General features: G+C 39.7%; 2 protein-coding genes across 5 annotated transcripts in view; one reads left to right on the plus strand and one right to left on the minus strand.

Annotated features, from left to right (window-relative positions):
• Positions 1-13,774, plus strand: part of fut8 (fucosyltransferase 8) — a 47,924-nt gene extending 34,150 nt beyond the window's left edge. For all 4 annotated transcript variants that reach the window (XM_022251279.2, XM_022251280.2, XM_022251281.2 and 1 more), the window contains 4 exons: positions 1,990-2,239; positions 4,968-5,144; positions 6,157-6,307; positions 6,841-13,774. In XM_022251279.2, coding sequence (XP_022106971.2) covers positions 1,990-2,239; positions 4,968-5,144; positions 6,157-6,307; positions 6,841-7,215 — 953 coding nt within the window. In that variant the 3' untranslated portion in view covers positions 7,216-13,774. The remainder of the gene's footprint in view (positions 1-1,989; positions 2,240-4,967; positions 5,145-6,156; positions 6,308-6,840) is intronic.
• On the minus strand, positions 13,599-23,433 carry LOC110988062 (signal recognition particle subunit SRP54-like). The gene is made up of 15 exons (XM_087136265.1): positions 23,269-23,433; positions 22,439-22,596; positions 21,879-22,055; positions 21,259-21,363; positions 20,593-20,659; positions 20,181-20,238; positions 19,791-19,941; positions 19,283-19,431; positions 19,060-19,160; positions 18,014-18,100; positions 17,737-17,810; positions 17,116-17,224; positions 16,507-16,683; positions 15,857-15,952; positions 13,599-15,055 (listed from the first exon to the last, which is right to left on the minus strand). The coding sequence occupies exons 2-15, from the start codon at positions 22,514-22,516 to the stop codon at positions 14,937-14,939; spliced, it is 1,548 nt and encodes a 515-aa protein (XP_086992391.1). The 5' UTR covers positions 22,517-22,596; positions 23,269-23,433; the 3' UTR covers positions 13,599-14,936.
• Positions 23,434-23,633: the final 200 nt, after the last annotated feature.

The following is a 23,633-nucleotide window of genomic DNA, read 5'->3' on the forward strand; positions in this document are numbered from 1 at the left end:
TGATCGCTTTCATACCAAGAATTTCAGGAACACCGCCTGTCAACATCAGCATTTATTCCTTTGTCGATACCAAATTCATTCTCTGTACCCACACCTGCAAAGATCAACAATTTTCAAAACGTGGCACCATTGTGAGATAAACAAAATTAATCTCTAGATTTTTGGCCAGGTATGTCCACGGCGGTTAAGTTTTACCCCCAAAATGGGAACATCTCTGACGTTTTAATGTCTTGTGTGCTGTTGCCCCTCAATGTCATGTACTTGTATGAATAAACAAAATTGTATACTTTTTATTGTTTGAGTGCCTGTGAACAGTCTGTTCCTCAGTTAAACTTTTTTGCTCACAGAGATACTCGGTTCGTTATCTGCACAGTTGACATCACTTTTATAGCAAAGTGAAATATATTTTGCTGTCCATGTCTTATTGAAGTAGTGCACCTTTTGGTTCACACTTGAGTCATATCTTATAGCAGCAGTTTCGTTATTAGGATCCATAGTGCTTTAGTAGACATAAAATAATACTAACCAAGCTAACATGGTTCAGAGAAGTTAGTGAAGAGCCGTCAGTGAGCATCACCAGTGGTGTTTTGGCTTGTAAACCATTTTTAGGTCTTTTCACACTGCAGCCTCTCAACCTGGGTTGAACTCGACCTTGGGTGACCCATGACCATCCTGGGTTGAAAATATGATTCTACCCATGTTCAACCTGGCGTTGTTTCAGCCTGGTTTTGTTCAAACCAAGTTTATCTGGGCAAGTTTAACCCGGAAATCAGCATAAACGATTTCCAACCCGGGTTGAAAAATCTCAACCTTGGTCCAGAGCAGGGTTGAATTCAACCTGTCTTGAAATCAATCTCGGGGTTAACGCAGGGTTGGCACAGGGTTGAAAATTGTAAATGTGAGTCATTGCCAGTGTTTAACCCTGCATCAACCCTGAGATTTGTCCAGTGTGAATAGGCCTTTTGCTGCACTAAGCAAATATTGATGCACTGCTGCTTCATAAGACTGTCGCCTTATTTTTTTCTTTGTTAACCCTTGATGACTAACAACACCCTCAACAGTTCATACAGCCAACTTGCCTATTAATTACTGTTTGACTTGCCATCTTTAGACTAATAAGACTAATCCAAGGACTTTTTTGTAGTGGCAAGCGTGTTACCATATTTGGATAGCCTATTACATTACAATCTCGCACAATCTGACCAATCACAAGGCTTGTTCTAGCAGCCTGCAACAGATTGCATGGGTGTTTCCATGTTACAGGGTGCTTTTCTTACATTTTGCAGCATATGGAGAAAAAAAAAATTTCAGTTACAAAAATTTGAAATTACAAAAAACCTGACTACAGACATAAACTAAAAGTTCTAAAACACGTTTGTACAGATGGGATTTAAAATTCGTCGTTGCCAACTTGAGATATTCAAACTTGAGTTTTGGCAAAAATTGCTCTATCAGTATAGGAAAGGTCACTATGCCCATACGTGGTGATACTCTAGGCTTGTACTTGCACTTGTAGAATTGCACTTGACTAGAACTGCACTGTTGTAACACTCAAAATTATACTGTAGTATTTTTTCTTTGTACTCATTCATGGAAGTGTACCAGAATACGGGCGTTTCACAAAAGTGTGTCTCCAGGAGTTTGCAATGCGTTGGCCAATCACAATGCACGAAATTTGTCAACCCAATGCGCGTTTGGAAAGGCTCGACAAATTTCGGGCGTTGTGATTGGTCAGTGCGTTGGAAACTCTTGGAGGCGCACTATTGTAAAACGCCCCTATTGCTTGTGTGCTTTGTTTTGCTTGGTATTTTACTGTGATGATGTTTTCTTTTATTTATATATTTGAGTATGATTAGTGAAGCACACAGGAAGATAGATCTATTAAGAATCAAGAACAGCTGTTTGGAAAAACTAGTAAAAGACTTAATTTTTCCTCAAGTTGATTTACTTAATATTAATGGATTCATGCTTTGCTGGCCTGTCTTACAGCTTCAATGGAGAAGATGGCGAAGACACAGGTGATTGATTTGCCCATCGTCGATGGCTTGAACCCAAGGCCTGACTTCTTGCCTCTAGCCATACCTGAGGACCTCTCAGAGAGGCTGAGGAAGCTCCACGGTCACCCTTTTGTCTGGTGGATGGGTCAGGTGCTTAAATATATCCTGCGTCCCCAACCCAGATTGGCCAAAGAACTGGAGCTTGCTGGTCAGCGAATGGGATTCCAGCATCCCATTGTTGGGTGAGAAATTTTTGACCTTTCACTCTCTATCTGATTTGATTTGAGTGCTGGAAGGTTTCAGTTTACAAAGACAGAATTTATCTGATGTCCATGTCTACTACTCATGACTGTTCTCAGCTAATTTTTGCAAGTAGTGTGAACTTTTCTATCATGTTACAAGTCAAATGCATTTTTTTTTATTGTTAAATTTTTGTTGGGTTTGTTTTTTGTAATCATTTGCATGCAAGATTACCAGTCAAAAACTAGATAAATTATTCCTGCCTTGTTCTCCTTTTTTCACTTTTCTCTTGTTTTTGAGTTTTCCTTCCTTTTTTTTCTTGGGGGGAGTTAAGGGGAGGTTGCATTACAGGGTTCTCGTATTGCCATCTGAATATCAACAACTGTGTATTGCTTATGGCTGCACCAGGTGGCTAAATTTATTAAGTAGCTCAATAAACAGGGGCCCAGGTGGGTTTTTAAAAGAGCAGGGCGTGATCAATAGAAATAATCCACCATCAAGAGAAGGCTTTCTAGTATCAGGTTACAATATGTACCTTTGTTCAAGGCTCCTACCATTTGGACAGGTGTTGTCTTATTGGCCCATTAGGCGTAGCTTTGTTCAATGTTAATAGTGTCCAATTACATTGATTCCGAAGTTGCCCATATCCAGTGATGGAGCCAAATGTACTGCTTTAAGATTTTGCACTCTTCTCTGAGGGTGATGGATGGCCTTGTATAGAAGGTAAATCCAGCAAACAGAATGAGAAGCTGTCAATGCCAGCCTACCACACTTATGTACAGGTGGTACTCGCTTGTGAAATGCCTTTTGGGCTAACAGGGTCTTGTAATTTGCCATAATGTATACACTCCTCAAGATTAATAATGTGCAAGTGTGATGCCTCGGACTGCAGCAATGGCATCCCTGGATAAGTCTTTCTAACCTATGGTAGTATATCGGGACTTTACTCTATAAAAGTCAAATTCACCAATATCAAGTCTTATTTAGGAATGACCCAACTTTCCAGACCACTTCCAGACTGATTATAAACCAAGATCTAACATCTGTGTATCAATCAGCAAATGTATATAGTATTGCTAAGTATAGCAACTGAAACAATCAAAGTGGAGAAGTATTTGTGTTTGATTTAAAGGAGAACAAATGAGCTCTTTGCTAAATAGTGGTGATATTTCTTTCAATGGACACACTGCATCAGTGGCGTAACCAGGGTGCTACAGTTGAGTGGGCACCTGGGGGTTCACATTTTTTTTCAGGGGGCAATGAAAATAATTGAACTAGGTATATATATTTTTGTCCATTTCAAAATTTCAAATGGGGGGGTAGGGGGTTTTCGGCCTCCCTTGGGGGGCACATCCCCCCCGTAGCTACGCCACTGCACTGCATACATGCAAAGTTACAGTGTAAACTGACAACTGAGGACAATAGACTGACCACAGAGACAAGAAAAAGTGACAACTGAGGACAATAGACTGACCACAGAGACAAGAAAAAGTGACAACTGAGGACAGTAGACTGACCACTGAGGACAGCCAATAATCACTAAGGACTTTAAAACTGAGGACAATAAAGCATATAAAATGTGCACTCTTGTTCATACATCTGGGGAATAGAATGCACAGATTTTTTATGTGGCAATGCAGAAACCTGTCTCATTTATTTAGAACTTTGTCACAAAATGTGTAGAGTTGAGCACAAAATATCAGTTCACCATTGCACATTTTAGATGGGTTTGCTCAAAAGGAAAATGCTGTAAGTTAGTGTGATTTAGTCTGTTGTAATACAGGTAGGCAATAAAGATTTTATTCCTGAAAGATTCTTGGAGATTTCTAAAGTATATCACTCTATGATACTGTTGGTTTGATTTCTTGCTCTGTCATTGGTCAAGCATAAATATGTTCCAAGTTAAATTCCACTTGCCTAAAGCTCAGTGTTGTAATGTATTCTGTGGAGGTCCATGCACTTTGGTTAAAACTGTGACATTGTCAATAAAAATACAGTGTTCCATTTATACAGCCACGCGGGATGCATTAGTGACTGAATTCATCAAATTGAGAAGCAGTTGGCATTGAGTCCAGCTTATAAATTATTCCTAACTTCTGTTGGAAGACAGTCATCATGGTCATGCATGGACTAAACATAGCATGGTAACTATGCGATTACCGAATTCATAGAAATTCAAAATTTATAGTATACCACTCTGTGGCAGTCACTTTTCTGTCTTCGTTTGTCATCCTTTTCAGGTTCCCAGATTTTTTGTGAAAAACAATTTTTTGGGAATACTCTGCTTTGTAACACCTCTTCCACAGATTCTGTCTTTTGATTAGCCACTCAATGATTGCTATTTTTATCAACCTTTAAAAACCAATCAAACACACAACCCAAATAACAAACTAAACTAATAGTAATTGGTAATTCTCTTGAATGCGTAGTTCAGTTTTATTTGAAAAGTGTACTTAATCTTTTATATTAATCATCTTTTTTAAACATATAGCATCAAGCCATGTCCATGCCATCCAAATGCACCAGGTTACACCAAGACAGTTTAAAATTTGATAATAATAACTGACTCCTATTGAAATGCAATATCTGCATAAAAATAGTCAATAGCATACACCTGTTTTATACTACACCAAGGTGTTTATGACTTTTCCTGGATGTGCAGTTTTTAAATTCTAATTGAAAATAGTACAGGTTGTTGTTTATCTTCAATATTAAACATGTTTTTGCCAGGGTTCATGTAAGACGCACAGATAAGGTGGGGACAGAGGCCTCATTCCATGGTATTCAGGAATACATGGTGCACGTTGAGGAGTATTACCTGACGCTTGAGAGGACTCAACGAGTCCAGCAGAGACGAGTTTATCTTGCCACGGATGATGCTAGTCTCCTGGCGGAGGCGCGGAGAGCGTAAGTTTGGACATTGAGTAACCAATTAAGGTGCAGGATTTTTTATGAGCTCATCAGGCAGTGACGTAAAAGGAGAAGTTACTGCCCTGATGCAGCAGCTTTTTGGTCACGGTTCGTTTCTCACCAAGTTGCCATTGGCTTTGCAGATTCTTATGATAATAGGACAGACAGAACACACAGCATGTGTGAGTAAGCCAGATAAGATGTCTGATTTCTAAATTGGTTTCTAAAGCTTACACATGCTTAGATCTCATTTTATTGGTCTTGGTGTCAGTTGTAAAATAAGTGGAAATACATGTAAATGAAACATTCATAAATGTTTTGCAGAGATATAGGGACCACAGTAGACACCTGGTGAATGATAGTTCTTGACAGGAACAAACATGGGTCACACATTTCCAGTATAAATCTGTTCCCAATCTGAATTGGGAACAGCTATTATAATCGTTAAAGTTTTTTTCCCCTTTTTTTTCCCCACTGCTTTTTTCTACAAGGCACTTTGGCAATTATTTTAAGTCTGATCAATTTCAAACTTGGTATAGTAATTAACCATCATCAGACGATGTGCCGCAAAACTTTTTGTAATCGTGACGTCATCAGGGGTCACTGACCTCAATTCAAATGTTCTTTCTTTACAGTCCAATAACTAGTAAACTATTTGACCGATTTAACTCAAATTCGGTATGCACATAGTCAGGGGTGTGTTATAGATAAAAATTGATAACTTGACCTCATGTGACCTCTACTTCCAGTTTGACTGGAAGTTGTATTTAAACACACAAATCATCATATCTCATGAACTATACGTTCAATTGCAGTGCCACTTTGGCAATTATTTGTAATCCAATTAATTGCAAACTTATGATACTTGTTGACAGTCATCAAAGACAATGAAACACATTTTAGGAACAGCTATGTGTTTGTTCACAAACACATTTTCTGTAGTTTTTATTTACATTGGTAAATCCTGAACTGACAGGGCTTAATTTCAATTCATGATATTTACTTGCAGTTATCCACAGTATGTTTTTATTAGCGACAATGCAATATCCCAGTCAGCTGGTCTGGCAAGCCGATACACAGAGAATGCTCTACTAGGTGTCATCACCGATATCCACTTCCTTGCGTTGTCTGACTACTTAGTGTGTACATTCTCCTCTCAGGTAGGTAGTTACTGGCAATGGCATTGTTGTCAAGTCCATCACAACTTCATCTCTCGTCAATCAGTTCCTGTCGAGTCGCACTCTTTAAATCCACTTTGTCATGTGTGTTCTGTTACTTGTGACTGGATGTGTGGTGTGACTGTTGACTGGTCTTTTGGTGAACCCGACCATGACACTCACCTCATGCACTTTCTGCTCGGTGAACATTAAGAGATTGCATATTTTAACTTAAGAATGACTCCTCTCGCTTGAAAGACACGGTGGACTGGTTCAAGTACTCGTTCTCGAGAAGTCCGATTATTCCTTGTAAAAATATGGTTTGAGGAAATCCAGAATCATTGTGGATACCAGACTTTCTTTGTTTTGAGTAGTGCACTTAATCACTGATCAGAACAGAATTTGGTCGATGACATAAAAAGTAACAGTCCTTGATACGCAGTGGTATAGAGCTGGTCATCTCCCTTGTAGACTTGTGCCAATAATGATGCTGATATTTCTGATTTTTCTCTCGCTCCCTGCGACTGCTCTTTCAGGTGTGTCGAGTAGCCTATGAAATCATGCAGACATACCACCCGGATGCGTCCACGTTCTTCCACTCTCTTGATGATGTTTACTACTTCGGTGGCCAGAACGAGCACCGACAGACTGCCCTTTATGAGCACAAGCCTCGCAGCCGGGACGAGATTGCTCTAGCACCAGGGGATACAGTGGGCGTGGCCGGCAACCACTGGGATGGTTACTCCAAGGGGCGGAACCACCGGCTACGAGTCCGAAACAGCGGTCTCTATCCCTCTTACAAAGTTGAGGAAGTTGTGGAAGTGGCTCAGATGCCTACCTACCCTGAGGTCCCATTGCAGGTCCCATCTGAAAACAGTGATGACGAAATCAAAGTCAAGTCCTTTTTATAAAAGAAAGTATGAAAAATGTATGTTTTAAAAAAGATGCATGGACAAAGGTTTAGTGATACTATAAAAGCTTTATGTGTAATTTTTGATACAACTCAGAAGGCGCCAAGAATTTTATATCCGTCTGATGTGTTTTAACTTGACTTTGTACATCTGAAATACATGTAGCTTGGTGGTATGTCTGTTTGTGTTTGTTTCCGGCTGTGACTGGGATGTCTTTTGCTTGGTCTTCCTAGGCTTGTGGGATCATGGGCACCATGTACAAAAGTACATGGTGCCCATGATCATGAGGTAAGATGGCCGCCGATGACTTCAGTGACCTGTGTGGGTTGACGTAGGCCTTCACATGGATCTGGATCGCAATCGGTGATCCTTTGTTGGTTCTATAACCAGCTAATGGATGGCATGGACCAGCTTCAAGATCACTGATAGTGATCCAGATCAGTGTGAAACAAATAGGCTCTGAGGATATTACAGGTCCAGATGTTTTTATAGGATGTCTGTGAATGGGATCAGCCAAGTTGCATGTAATTTCCTTCATTGGAATTGCAATTTTCAAACATTTGCACATTGATGGCCGATCATCAGCCTGTGTGCATGTTTACAAAGTAAGGCATGAATTTCAGACGTGTGTCTCATTTTAGTGCTCCAAGTGGCATTTTACTTAGGGATCAACCGATTTAGGGTTTAAGTGCCGATCCGATGTCCGATGTTTTAATCAGAACATGTCCGATGCGATGGTTTTGCCAACAATAACTGAGACAAAACCCAAACAGGATGTAGGCTTACAAACAATACAAAACCAGTGTACTCCCTTAAAATGTCAGTTTACACATTACCGGTAATAGGATTAGTTTTTGCCAACACAGTCACTGTTGAGAGAATAAATCGTGTAAATTCTGTACGTCGATCCCCGCCGCGCATGATACTGATGTAACCGATCACACAAACCAACGCGCTGCTTACCGTGTACAGTACATTCAGAATAGACACAGCACCTTGGGCTGAATCACGGTAGCCTTTAGTCAAGGCATGTATGGAACCGCTGCACCATTGCATTGGTGTCTTCATCGTGCATGCCAACAGCAGAGGTGCACGTTGTATGTTCAGGTAGCCACACGTGCCTTGAATAAAGGCTAAATTGCGGGCTACCTTCAGACCAGTCACACAGCACCTCGTGCGTGGTGCCACACATGGTGTAGTTCCTGGGCTGTTTTAATGGCTGTTAATTGAAACGGTACACAAGTACACTGATTGCTCCATGGGGCCACGGTCCGTGCATTGAGTAGTTGCAGAGGTGTAATTTTCGGGGATACTCTACGTGGGTTTAACCTTTCATTTATCACACCAAATGAAAAAAACACAGTTTGTATCCATGCTCAAATGAAACGTATGAGATTTTTGTTTGCCAAAACTGAGAGCAGAGTTTGCTCCTTTCTTGAAGTTAACATCGGCAAGGAAGGTCAAATTTTGCCAATCTGATATGTTGCCGATGTTGCAAACATCAGCCTGATTCGATGTCCGATCCGATCATTGGTTTATTCCAAATTTTACTGTTATGAAATCTTCCCAACCACACACTTACAGGCATTGGATTACTGTTGTGTTAGGAACAAGATTTTAAAAAAGCTATTTCTACCAGAGTACCGTGGCCAGTATTTATCGTTGTCACATCAGTGTTTGATGGCCCTAACCCCCTAGGGACCATTGAAATCCTGCATAACCTTGTGAGGTTCAACATGGCTAGGGATAACCCTAACACCCTGGGGGACCATTGAAATCCTGCATAACCTTGTGAGGTTCAGCATGGTTAGGGATATCATAGTTTACAGTCCTGTAGCAAACAGCTAACGTTACAACCTTCCAGGTGATACCATGACAATTTCAAACTAAAGGAATATAATTGACTGTTAAATGTCATTTTTACAAACTTTTACCATTAGTGAACCAAAACTGAAATGCCCAGGTTGGCAAAAGCTAAAACGCCTCTTGCTTTGTATTCTGTCTGTTGATATTTTAAACCAAACAAGTTTGTTGTATGGGGTTCATGATGCACAATTTGACTGAAATATACACCCAAGTGGGCTACTCTGAATTTTGTTCAAGGGAGATGAGCAATGTAACATTGACGGTTAAGAGTTTAGCAATCAGACTGCTACATGTACTTTCAGTTTCAGTCCAAACCACCAGTCCATCTCTGAAATCCCCCCCCCCAAATAAAAACACTTTGCTGCATTTACAAGAAAAAGTGTCTTGGAATTCATGGGGGAAATTTAGGTACATATCCTAAATGTTTGCCAAGTTCTTTTGAAAATGTCTCTCTTAGGAAAGGAGGAAAACAAATGGCATGCCCAAAAGTTCAATTGGGAATTTCAGGCTGGATTTGTGGAATATTTCTCAGTTTGATCCTGATTATTGTCACAAAATATTTTTCATGTTTCATACTCTTATGTAATACAAACAATAAGAAAGGTGACCAACTCTTACAAACATGTATACTTTGTTGAGTGTCAGTAAATGTATTTTTATGTAAATACTTTCATAGATTTTATTTTCTTGTTAACACTATAGCATGGTTATAGCAAAGAGGCTTGTTACAAAACCAGATGCAACAACTTGAAGTGTGCTACATTAAGAAAACTTAATAAATTTTATTTCTAGTAGTTTCTTTCTTGAGTACTTGTGTTAAAAACAAATTATTACTCAAGCATGTAAGGTCTGCATGCATATGTTATAATGTATTATACTGTACGAGCTGACATAAATTTATGGGTAATTTTGTCAAATATGTTCCAGGGTTGTGATGTACTGATCAGAAAATTCTGAACCATTTTATGCGCACTATAGATTGCGTATGTAAACGTTGCTTTGCAGCGCATGTTATGCCTGCTTGGAAAAAGGTACATGAATGTTCCATATGTCGGTTACCATTGTCCTCAGCAACTTGGGGTGAAAGCAGCCAGCACATCATACAAAGTGTGTGCTTGCAAAGTAATGTGCAGTCAGCTAGAATGTTCGCTTTTTTGAAAGAAAAATTATCGCTAGCTAGAACCCTACTACATACTTTATAATTATTCAGAAGTTAGGAGTTATTGTAAGGTCACTGCATTTCATGACTAGAATAAAAGCCTGTGAGAGAGAATTCCCTGTCTAGATACATATAGCTGGGGTAGCCAGCTTAGGGCATTTTTCACAAAAGCTGTGCTCATGTTTTACTCTGAATACGTATAGATAGAAGAAAACGTTTCATGTGCATTATGTTCAGGTCACATTACAAGAATGATTTACAGTGTTATCTTTCTATCTGTCTTCTTAAAATAGCCACGTGATGCAAGAGCATCGACAGAAGAGCAAGCCCAACAGAATATTCTCGCTTTAATACCCGCGCATTGCATTTCTGCTGGTGGGAGGCGTATGAGGAGGGTACTCATGTTAATACCCAAACTCTTTCAAACACAGCCGTGAGATGTTGTTGGTTCAAATCCTCCATACCATCTTCTCTAGAAGTATTTAGAAAACAGTAAACACACAACTCTAGATTAAGAGCAATCTACACAATGTCAGAAGAAAAGTTTTGAAATGGCGATGGACATGATAAACAAATGAGGTTTGCTTTTCAAGAAACTAGAAATTGGAGGATTTCACTAGATACTGTCTTGTCAGACAAAACAGGCGAGTGTAAAGCTGTAGATGTGTTACTGTACATATACATTTGGCAGATATCAACACGATTCATCAATGTAACATTGTAATGTCAGTGATGCAAGGGTACCTCACTGGTGTTCAGCTGTGAGCTCAGTGTTGGAATAGGGTTGGGGAGAAGGCGCATCAACTTGCATTTTTGAAGGTTGTACAGAAAGAACTATGAATATGCCCCTGTTTTCAGGATATATAGAATAAGAATGAAAAAAAAGCAAAAATTTTTTTAATTTCATTTTTAAAAATCTGATAACATCATCTTGACTGCCGCCCAATTTGTTTGCATATAATGCATCCTTCGGGTCCGTAAACGGTTTAAAGTTGGACTCGGTGTTCACACAGTATTGGTCTACACTGTAGGGGCTTATTACCTAACTTGTGATAAAGTCATCATGAAGTTTCTGCTCCGTGCTCATCTTCTGTGTGGGGTCTCGCTCTGATTTGAGTTTGGTCCAGATCTGTGGTTTAAAACTGACCGAAGATGTGTGCAGGAAAACCGTGTACAAAGTAGGACATACGGGAGAAGAGCCAAGAAAGTATAACAACAATCTTGACAAAAACAATGGTTTTCTCACAGGTGTTCAGAAAAGTGAAAAAAAAAAAAAACATTTCCAGGGTGTACGTGTGCTTGTTTTTCTTTCACTGTTTATTTGTTGCTCCCTAAAATGGCTGACAAGCATTTTTATACCGTGTTTAACTTGTATCAAGTAAGAGACATTTTGTCTTGTGTAAACATTTTCTACTACGATATGATTTGCATTTGTTTAGGCACTGTACTTCTGGGGATTCCAATTATAAAAGAGGTGCAAATGTTGGTTGAAATATGAAATATTTCCAGATGTTTCTAAACCATTTTGTCTTGTAAGTGGGCGATGTACTGTATGCAAAAGCCATTTCCAGCATTTTGTTGTTTAATTGATTTTACCGTCCTGGTTCAGCAAAGAATCAAGAGGTTTGCTCTGAAAGGCTGAAGCTGTTCTGTGGATGCTGCAGACATAGTACAGAGCATCATGGGACAGATCTGAGATGATAGACATGCCGCAGTCGCAGCATAACCATGTCTGCTTGCCCCTGTGTCATGTTACATCACTTGCTGTATGTCCTCCAGCTGCAAACCCAACTCCCTCTTCTTCTGAAGCCCCTCCCCTCGAGTGGCTTACTAGTCATGTACAAATCATTTTGGAAAAAGATGTATTCTTTTTTTGTCAATGAGGGCCTGATTTTATTGTACTTCTAAGCACAAAGAATCTCTTCATGAACAGAAATCTGTTGTTTGCTTAATTTAAAGTTCCTTGTATGGGTATCGTGAAATCATGATAAGATCAAAAAGCATGCATACGGAGGATATTCGTACATATGCTGTATTGGTTTACATCTCGGACAAGAATGCCTGATCAAAGAATCAGGTGATGAAACTGTTTAACACCAAACTTTGCTTAGCAAATTACGTACCAAGCAATACCTAGATGAGGAACCAGTCACGGAAAATATACATTACTAGACATTTTGTCTGTGCTTGCAAATGTCTTTATTTTTCATTTTTGTGAAATTGGCCGTGGACTTAGGTTGTAAATCCAAGTATAGGCCTTGCTAGCCATTACTTGGCAGTGCAATAAATTTGGGCCAAGAAAGGTAGTGTCTGCCATTTTGGATGAACCCATTTATATTACAAGCACATAGGTGCTCTGTAGATGAGACAACTCGTGTTTTGTGTATGGTGCTTAGTAAAAATGTTCTCATTAGAACGAAATGTTTATTTTTTATAATGAACATTTAGCATGTATTCTTGTTGTGCACAGTTTACTTGTTTACTGTTTGGTTTGTTGATCTACCACTGAAGTATTTTAAAGGTAAAACAGTGTAAAACCAGAAATGTGTGGATTTTGAAGTGAATGCATCTAAGCCAGTTCATTGGTATGTTCCTGACATAAATACCCAGTGTGCCAATTTCAGATGTGGCATCGCGAAGACATCTAGTAATTTTGGACTCACAGAGGGACGCAGTCCAAACTCCCAGCGGTGTGAAAAATTATATTGGAGGATTGATGAGAATTGTTAAGGTCTTAAAGGATGTGTTGTTTGGGTTGTGTCTGATCTAATAATTTGATGCTTTGAGGTTGTGAGAGTGTTTCTAGTGCGTTGAATTTCAGCTGTTACCTGTGTGCCATATAGTTGGGAATAATGATATTCAACGTGTGTTCTGGGGACGCTCTGTTGAAAATGGTTCCCTCTGTTGACAATAAACCTACTGCTTCCTTACCCAAGGGCTGATGTCATAAACGTCATATTAAAAAAAAAGGACTCACTGTGCTCTTGTACTGACTGATCACCAGCAGCCATCTTACTGTCAAATACAAAGATGATTAGCTTGTTCTCCAGAGTATTGTTGCCATGAACAATTTCATTAACAACGGCGAGCAAGCCCTTATACTGCCTTTATCGCTGGCACAGTAAAATGGCCACCGTTGGCTTCATTTACCCGTGGGCTGATTAAGGCCATTGTGAGTCCAGACCTTTTTATAAGATTTTGCAGTTGATATATGCACAATACCAAAAGTTGTAATTGTTTCTCCAATGTGTGTATGTACGTTCAGCTTGTTTCTGGACTCCCTAAAGAGGCTTGCCCAATAACTTCAACAGTCCAGGAAAATTAACAAGCAGAAGATAAAGAAATGAGAGAGAGGTAGTGACTTGTCTTAAATAGTTTTTATTTCATGATCAATACATTGAACTTTAAATTAGTGAAACAATGTTACTGTTACAAACTGTATGGTAAACAATTGGTTTCGATGGGATTCTGCTTGTTCATGGATTGACCAATGTTTGCAAACAAGAATAAATCTAACAAGTATCTGCTGATAAAGTGTTTCTTGTTTTAAATACGCATTTCCCAGTTTTCCCCCGATATTACTAGAATTTAATAAGTGTTTCTCAGAGGTGACAGACACCAAACACTTAAGGACCTTACAGTTTGCGTGACTGTGTTCAGTAAAGAAATGTCACCGAAGTGAGTGTGCTATCGCTGATGGCAAATCCATGTGTTATTAATCACCAGCCAAACTAACTTGCATTCCGACCATGGCACAGTGGTTTAGTATGTGATTACAGTCAGAAAATGCCAGGCCAACATTCCGAACCCTGTCTGAATTTCTGAGACCATTTTCAAACAGTCTTCTGTTTGTACTGGGTCCACATTAAACTCCCCCCCCAAAGAAAAGAGTAATGAAACAAAATCCACAAGACAAAATTATTTGGTACTTAAAACACAAAGAAAGTTCTCCAAAAACTGAAGTAGAGACACAATGCAAGAAATTGCTGCGTAATATGAACAGTTGCTTCTGCTGAATTGCTTCTTTGTGAAATTGGAAAAAATACACTCATGCATTGGAAAATGTATACAAGCTCTACAGGTTAATTGCTTTGTATGAAAAAACACTCAATATTAACGAACTTCAGAAGCTGCAGATTTGAGTTCATTGGAAGCAACCTGCCTCCTCCTTGTAACTGGTTTTGGTGATACAAACCTGTGTGTGTCATCCATTACATCCCACAACTTTACTTCATGAAATTGGCATAAGTGGCAGTTTATCTTCTACAACTCAATATTTGCTCAGATTGGATACCAGCTTGGTTGACCTAAAGTGACAGTGACTTACATGAGCCAGAAGTCACCAGCGCTACTTTGGAGCTTACATCTTTTATACTTTGCACTATTACCGTGGACCCTAAAAATGTCCGCCTGAAATCTGAGAGCAAACACCAAGTTCATACACCTGTGCTCATGCCCGAAACTGTTCAAAGGATTGCATTAATTTCAGGCATTAACCTCATTTTGAGCAGTATGAGATTTAGTGATTGGAACAGACAGTAAGTGGAAGTCTGCCTCCAAATTACATATTGTGGTTTCATTTCTTAAAATATATATCGGTAATTTGGCTAACTGGAGAAAGAACTATATAAAGAGATATCCATCATCCCTGCCTATGTTCCTTCACACCCCCTCATCCTCGCCCCACTCTGTTGGATCATTTATTTGGCCCCCCTGCTCCACCCATCATGTTCCCCAGTCCCCCTAGGCCACCTGCGCCCCCTGCTGCCCCCTGCTGGAACTGCCGTAACATGTTCTGAAGTCCACCTACACCACCTGTGTCAAGGGGGAAACAAATCACAATTCCTCATCAGATAAAAGATAAGTGAAAAAGAAATGAATATAAATGATCGAGAGGGTTGCAAGCAGACAGTCGAAGTGTATGTGGCTGTGAGACACATAACGGTCTGTATATACAATATGAATGGAGAATACCAAATTACAGCCGTCTGAAGTAGAAGACACACAGTGGAGGCAACACCCTAGGTGCACGTGTGATGCCTTGTAACAGGTTTACATGTTTTGTGGAGAAATCCCTTTGTAACTATTCACTACAAAACCTAACTCTCCTAGCTCCTTTCCAATCCACTAGCAGCTTTGAGAGGATTGTGAAGGCTTGGTGAGGCGTCCGGCCATTACAGGCAATATGAGTGTTTTGGTCCCTCCTGTTTTTGCCTCTGACTAAGATTCTGCTGGGATCAAAGTGCCAAGCGCTCCTACTTTTTTGATATATATATTTCGGATCACTGTAGATAGCACGCAGTTCACAGTTTTTTACTTTTGCTTTCTTTAGAATCTTTCTACTTTTTTCTTCACACTTTTTACTCTCTGCGTCCAGAAGATTTTAGGATTCCATCATTTTTTTTTAAAGATTATGAGCAGATTGGATAGGGTAACACAAAATGCAAAGCTGACCATCTGCTGGCCCTGAACAATTTATGTATCAATTTACGTATCACCCTGCATATGACTCGCATTGCTATCTATAACTACTTGGGAAAGTGGAGTGATGTTTATCAATGAAATTGCTCAAGGCAATACATACGCCCATCTCAAGTCATTTTCAAGATTGTTTACCTATTTGATGCAGTACTCTGGGGTCCATAGCTTTGGCAATGGACTGGTTCAACTTTTGCATCTGCGCTGGATTGACGTTCTTGGCCATGTCACCTCCTTAGAAAAAAAAGATACAGGATTTTACACATGAATTTACAAAACTTAGGACAGTACATCAGGACTAGACAATTGGTTTACAATGTGTGACAATAGATTATTTATGGATACCATGTTTATACTACACAAATGTGGGCCAAGCTCTATGCAAATTTGCAAACTATAGTTGGTCCACAAGTTTACAATGTGTGGCAATAGATTATTTATGGATACCATGTTTATACTACACAAATGTGGGCCAAGCTCTATGCAAATTTGCAAACTATAGTTGGTCCACAAGTTAATCACTTAATTTCAATGTGCACAAACCAAATAATTCCACTCGAATGACCCTAGTCAAACCATTTGTGTGATGGTGAGCCTGTTTGAGTAACAAGCATTTGTTAACCACTGGTCAATTTTGCCTGGTACCCAAGGTGTATTTTCTGCACAGGTTACCAGGGCAAATTGACCAGGAACTTGCCTATAGTGGACATTCGATCTTGCCAACCGTCTGCAAGCAAATTTCATGCACACACAATGGAATAACTGGTCAAGCATTGGTCACTCCTCACCTTTGCCCTTGAAGAGCCCTTTGATTCCACCCATCTTCTTCACCATCTGGGCAAACTTCTGGTACTGCTGCAGTAACTCTTGCACCTCCTTAGAGGAGACGCCCGCCCCCCTGGCCACACGATGGACCCGCCCTTGGGTGCGCATGAAAAGTTTGGCGCCTTCCCGGCTGTCCAACTCTGTAAACACCAAAAATCAGTTGATTTCTTTACATTTCTACTTCAAAAGTGGTTCAGCTAAGTTCCACTTCACAAAGTTTCTAAGCATGAAAGTGTACTCCTTACACAGAAACAATCTGTTCAGTAAAAACAAATAACCAGCCGAAAAAGTCAGTGTATTTATTGGTTGTCAACAATGCTCTTTTTATTTCTGCTTAGTCCAGACACATCTGCTAAGCAAGATTTTTCTGTTTAATGACCGTACGAAATTAAACCCAAACGAAAATGGTCATACGAAATATGTCTTGATTCTGTCAAGGCAACCGGTAAAGTTCTGGGTTGAACAAATTTCTAAGTGGCTCCCTGAATTTGAACTCACAGTACACAAATTGTTCCCAAATGGGTAGCCACCAATGCAGGCTTCTTCCTTTCACAGACCCTTCCATTTGTTACCTTCATCATTCATGCTATCCATGATTGTCATCAACTTCTTAAGTCTGGCCATCGATTCCTGCTCGTTACCCTTGGAGATGAAATCACTGCTGAATCCTGGAATCATTCCCTGATGAGTAAATCACACAAGAAAAATGAAGATTAAAGAAATTCATAATCAAATCACTCTGAGTTGTCACTTAGAAATTACAAAACTGGGACTGCCTGAAGTCTTACATTTAGTTTGTAATCTTACCTTTGTGCATTCACCATCAAATGCCTGTGTCTTCCAGCTTCATTCCCTCTAACCTAGTTCAATATTTGGCAAAGAACCTAGGTACTCCAAAAGTACTTGACTACAACGCTGCCAATCACTTGTGTAAGAATACAGGTCTCTCTATCAAAGACATGGCCTGCCCTGTGTTTCTTTAATAAAAAACCCTGTCACTTCTCAAACTGTTCATGAAATGATAACTTGCTACTTATTCCAAATTCCTCCAATCACCCACCATGACACTGAAAGAGCAAATGTAATTTTTACCAGCAATTTTGACTTCGTATTATATACCATTTATTTTCTGGAATAATTATAACTAACTCCTAGAACCACCCACTGAAGTATGGAATTACAACAAGTCTTACCATAATTTGGCCAAATGGGCCCATTTTCATGATATTCTGGAATTGTTCATACATATCTCGCAGCGTGAATTCACCTGAAAATAATAGTGAAAAAGGAAACGTTATGATACTGTAACAAACAGACCCATCAATTACAAAACTTGGATGATATTTGTCCAACTCACAATTTGTTTTATACATCAATGCAAACTCTTGGTCTGAATTTCATGACAATTCATTCATTTACATTTTCAAAGTTACACCTTGTGTATAATGCTACAAGCAACTGCGCGCTTACCATGTTTCAACTTGTTGATAAGCTCCTCATTGTCATCCAAGTTCAGTTCGCTCACTTTATCAATCAAACCTTCGATATCTCCCATTCCTGTAGAGAGAACACAGTCAAGAGTAATAGAGTACCGAAGTGAATACGTCACGCACACAATTAGTGTGTAAAAGGCATTAGTGCGAGAACCAGCGCATGAACCAACACGCGGGCGTACTCCATTTGTTTGCACTGCACTTTCTGGTTCAGTGATGTCACACTTCGGTACTTAGCCTTCTCAGACCCTTTAAAATCCATTCAGCACTTTTGGGGAGAATGTTGCAGGATTGAGAAACTAAAATCAGCCATTTACTGCTCTACATTTTGGTTTGACGCTTCTTGAAAGTGTACAAAATGCTGTACGAGAAGCAGATTTTTAAGGAGTCTGGAAAGTTTCTGGCAAAATTATTGAGGGAGTTATGATCAGAGAAATTGGCATTTTGCCAAGCAACAAGGAGGAGCAAAGGGCAGTGATACTCACTGGTTCACAGTACTGTTGATCTGTTTATATTAATCATTACATGCATACCAGGGAAAGCAAGGATTTCTCTGACAGCAGCTACGTCCATGTGTTATGACTGCGGCTGAGTATAACACATGTGCATATGTAAACCCCCTGCTAGAGGCTGCCATCATTACCCATTGTTTGTGTGTGCCAAGCCACTTGACTTGGACACAGACTTTGAAGCAATGAAAGCAAACTAGTCTGGTTCCTGGTTTCTCTAATATAGTGTAGGCTTTAAAAAAGGGGGTGGCAGGAAGTTGTTTCACTTCAGTCGTTCAGATGATCTGTTCTCAGACATTAAGAATCATAGCACACCAGATAGAAGTCCAACAATGATAGTAATTAGTTGGATTTTTCAATGCTGAGGGTTCTTGTTTTCAGACCCTGGAAACAATCAACTTCTGACAAAATGCCACTTACAAAACCTTGATGACCTCCACAAATACAACATCTTGAAGACCCAAACTGCAAGGCAAATCAACAAAGAGTGCCTCGTACATTCATGGTGACTTACCAAGTAGTTTACTGACGAATGGTTTTGTTTTGAACTGCTCAAAGTCATCAATGTGTTCACCTGTTCCAATAAAGATGACGGGACTTTTCGTCGCCGCAACTCTGTTCAATTAAAAAAAAACAACCTAAGTTGAATGATTGAGCATCAGGTTTAAAAACAACAGGAAGACTGCTAACTTGAACTCCACAACCCAGTCACTATGCTGCTGTACAAGTTGACTTACGCGCTGAGGGCTCCCCCGCCCTTTGCATGACCGTCCAGTTTAGTGATGATGACTGAAGCGACGTCCACTTTCTCCTTGAAGGCCCTGGACTGGGCTTCGCAGGCTTGACCGATGGAGGCATCCATAACGAAGACCACATTATCTGGATTCTGGGAATAGCAAGACAAAATGGGGTCTTTTTCCATCATGTGCGTTGCATTTTACACAAAGATGGGTTTTAAGTGGCTCAGAAACAGCCCCCAACACACAAAAACAGCAAGAAAAAGAATGACTTCAGTTGCTCCCCATGACTAAATATCCTGAAGAGAAATAATTCGGCATTTCCGAAAGGCGACTGAGACAATACATAATTGCAAATTTTAGTCTACATCTAACCAAAGCTTCACACTTCAGTTTCAGAAACTCACTCCTCAACAATATACTTTGTGGAAACACTAAATACAACTTTAATTTCAACCTCCAGCTGACCAGATCAGGAATTTCTTTCTGAAAGGCTAGCAATACATACAATGGCATTAGACACTTGCAACATCTCCTCAAAGAGAGAGTCTTCCTGCTTGTGTCTGCCGCTTGTGTCAACAATGATGATCTCAAAGCCTTCATTCTTGAACTTCTCCACGCCGTCAGCAGCGAGAAGTACCGGATCTACCTCTGTGTAACTGGAAGATAAAGAAAGGCAAAAAAAAACCAATAAGTTTGAATAGAAATGGCATGGGCGATGACATGAGACCAAATATTAACAGCTTGATGACATTTTGAGGCAGAACAATTTTACAACTCAGCTATCATTTTTTTTTTTCAATTTATTTTTTTCAGGTAGTGATGACTCACATTTTTCTGTCTTCAAAGTTAAAAACTGATGAAGAAAACCATTGCTTTGTGTTTCATTATGACTCACCTTCCATAGAAAGGTATTCTGGCTTTTGTTGCATTCTGTTTGAGTTGGTCAAAGGCACCTAACATTGGAAAAAGGGGGAAACGTCAAAGTCACGTTTTCAGTAATCAGAATTACTTCCCCAATGCTAACTCATGCAAGTGAGACTGCGCTCGATTTGACACTCAAGTGACCTGCCCAGCCTATTACTTAGGCGAGTATCCCATAATATAATGTAAAAACACGGCACCTTAGTCAAACGATGTGAAGGGAAACTGATATCGTACATAATTCTGAAATACAGTTTCATGTGGCAGGAATTTTGGCTCAAGTCACATCAGAGTGTAGAGTGACCAAATACAAGGTTTGACTCAACACATTTGTGGCAATTGATCAGATTCCACACCACAAGGATTTTTCCATTCCTTTTACTTGCCTGCACGGAATGTATCTGCACAAATTAAACACGATTTCCATCCTTTCTTCTGAAAATGGTACGCTAACTGTCAAGAAAATGAACAGATGAATATCAGGTATCAACAACTCCAACTTGTACAAACGGTGGGAAAATATCCTTCAAGAGAAAGCATAACGTCCTGCAAACTTGTTTTCTGCAGGAGTAGAGGTTTAATAATAATCAACTCACATCCTTCAAATGAATAGTTCTCTTCTATAAAGAAAATGGGAAAGGTTTTGGAATGATCAGAGGAACTAGATCAGTTAATGATCCAAGCCAAGGCTTCAAATAACACATACAACTGCGGGCAATAGATTTATTTACCAGCTGGCAACCTCTGTTGGCGGACATGTTAATCACGCCATGTCTGACCAGACCTTACAAATCAACACTGACTGAAACAGACACTTAAATGCAGGTCATTAAGATATCAAATAGGGCACTGGGTGATTTCAATTTGCTGAAAACTAGGTGTCACACAGTAACCACAAATTGCTCCTGCTGGAACAGAAAGTATAGCCGCGTCCAAACATTGTGGCTGCGGCGTGAAACAACACAAGCGACTATGGAAATCACTGTCTGACGGCTGAAGTCAAGTCCCATAGCCGCTTGTTTTTCAAGTGTCTCTTTCAGACCCTTCCTTACCTTTGTACACGTTGTCGTCTTACCGCTACCCTGCAGCCCAACAAACATGATGATGTTGGGCTTACCCTTCAGTGGGGTCCAGGCTTTCACCCCGGGGTCGATCAACTGCAAAGTGAAACAAACAAAAAAGGAGCAAGAATTAGACAAAGAAAAGTACTGAGGTGTACACGTCTTGCTTGATGTAACACTAAAAACAAGTGCAGTATAGGACACAAACACTCAAGTGTCTTGATTTTGTCGGGTTTGGTTTTGCTACTGTGCAAGTCACCCGTACACAGCAGAGACCTATCCATATCAAATGACTCAAACTTTGACACCGTTGATCTGGTACTTGGTAAAACTTCCTCCTGAATTCTCCACTTGGCAGATTAACAAGGAGGCCTTGAGGACAGTGGGAAACTAATTTGATTTTAGGCTTTGTGGCTTTAGCTTTGTTGAAGCTTAACGCATTCTGTCTAGTCACATGGCAGTCATTACAGTGACCCCCTTACAGACACAACTATTACCTATTGAACTTGTTAGGATAAGCACCGTTTCTAGTACAAAAGCCAAAGGGGGTTGGGGTTAATATATCTTCTGTGACAGCGCCCTCTTCCGGTCATGCATAAGAGCATGTTTACCTTGACTAGCTCCTTGAAGACAGCTGTCTGGATCATCTTTCTCTTGTTCAGCCCGCCAGCCATCTCTTCAAAGTCGATGACGGACTTGACATTCTCCCTCAGCTGCTTGACCAATCGGATGTTGACGTCTGCTTCTAGTAAGGCCCGACATACTTCACTCAGCATAGAGTTCAGTACCTGGATAATGACACAAACATAATCAAGATAAAAAAAGTTCATAAAAACCTTTTTCTTTTCAGATTTTCCCTTTATTAATCTGTTGTAGGATTTTGGTGAAGACCTGAGCGCAAGTCACAAAATTTGGTGTAAGCATTTCAATTCAATTTCTCTTCCCAGAGAAATTGCTCATTGCTCTTGAATTTATTACAGGTCCTGAAACAAAAGTTCTGAAGTTGGAACCTGATCTAGATAGACTATTCTCAGCTGAGTGGCTTTTTGTCAAGATTTTTTGCTAAAACAATAACGACTACAAATTTTAACTGAAGAAAAAATTGCCAACATCGGTATTAAACAAAAGTAGTTTGAATCAATCTTTAGGTTAGCAAAATAATTTTACTTACATCTTCATCTATGATGGTGGCATTACTGAGAGACTTCAGAGCCGATGTAATCTTACGGCCCAAATCTGCTAACACCATCTTGAACTACAATGTATTACTGCAATGCTGGATAACTTATTTGACTGTCACTTCAATCACTCTGTATACCATGTAGTTCTCTGGAAAGAAGAGAGAAAAATATACAACTACATTATAGTTCTACAGTACTAGGACTGAATATACGTTAAGAAATCATCATTCTTCAAATATCTGTGATTGGTAACAGACAACATCTTAAACGGTTGGAGCGAGGCAGACTTCGGACTCTACAGTTCTGGGACTAAGCAGTGATATTAAAGCAAATAAGCCTACATGATCACTCCACAGTTAGTTACAGTTGAGATCTCTCTTTCTCAGTTACCCTAGCCAAGGCCCTAGGGCCAAGGCAGAGTTAGTTTTCAGAATTAGTTCCATTTGCAGACCCTACTGGACATCCCACACATTTAGGCCTAGGCCTACCCCTGTCTCAGACTGGCAGGACTGGTCTGAAAAGTTCTAAGGAACTACTTGTACTTCTACTAGTACTAGGAAGGGTTTTCCAGTAAGTAAATTAACGACTAGGCAATTGGTGTTTTTCATCTTAACTTGAACTTTTCAAGATATGTGTTTGCTTCCTGTTTGCTATTAAGTCGCTGTAGGGGAATAATTACCGGCGTCCATATAGAACTCTTTCCCCAAGCTTAAATGCAGAAACATTTTCACGAAATAGTTTCAATATTAAATCACACTATGACACAGAGTCGGAAAAAAACGAGGCCCCGTGGATTTAATCAGGCATGTCTCACGCTCACCTGTTTTCTTAGACTTGCTTCATTTTGCCATATAATCATGGAGTCACTTATCTCTTTAGTTTTCCAGACGTAGTCATTAAACATGTGGAAAGAGAGGCAAACAAAACCAAAAATATGGTTAACAATTCGCTCTTTTTCCGATAATGCGTGTACAGCTAAATGGATATGTTGTAATGAGAATTTCGGATAGGATTTGAAGCATTGTTGATAGTGCAATATGACTTTTGGGTAAGCGACAACTGCAACAGCAGGGTATTGAAACAAAAAAGTGTAGTTTTATGCAGTTTTAAGCATTGTTTTTGCACAATTTTATGTTTACTTCAATTTAATATGCATTGTATTTTTCCGATAGCACAAATTTTGAA

Source organism: Acanthaster planci, linkage group LG01 (assembly GCF_054643075.1).
Source record: "Acanthaster planci isolate LZ-2023a linkage group LG01, COTS_SCS, whole genome shotgun sequence".
NCBI lineage: Eukaryota > Metazoa > Echinodermata > Asteroidea > Valvatida > Acanthasteridae > Acanthaster > Acanthaster planci.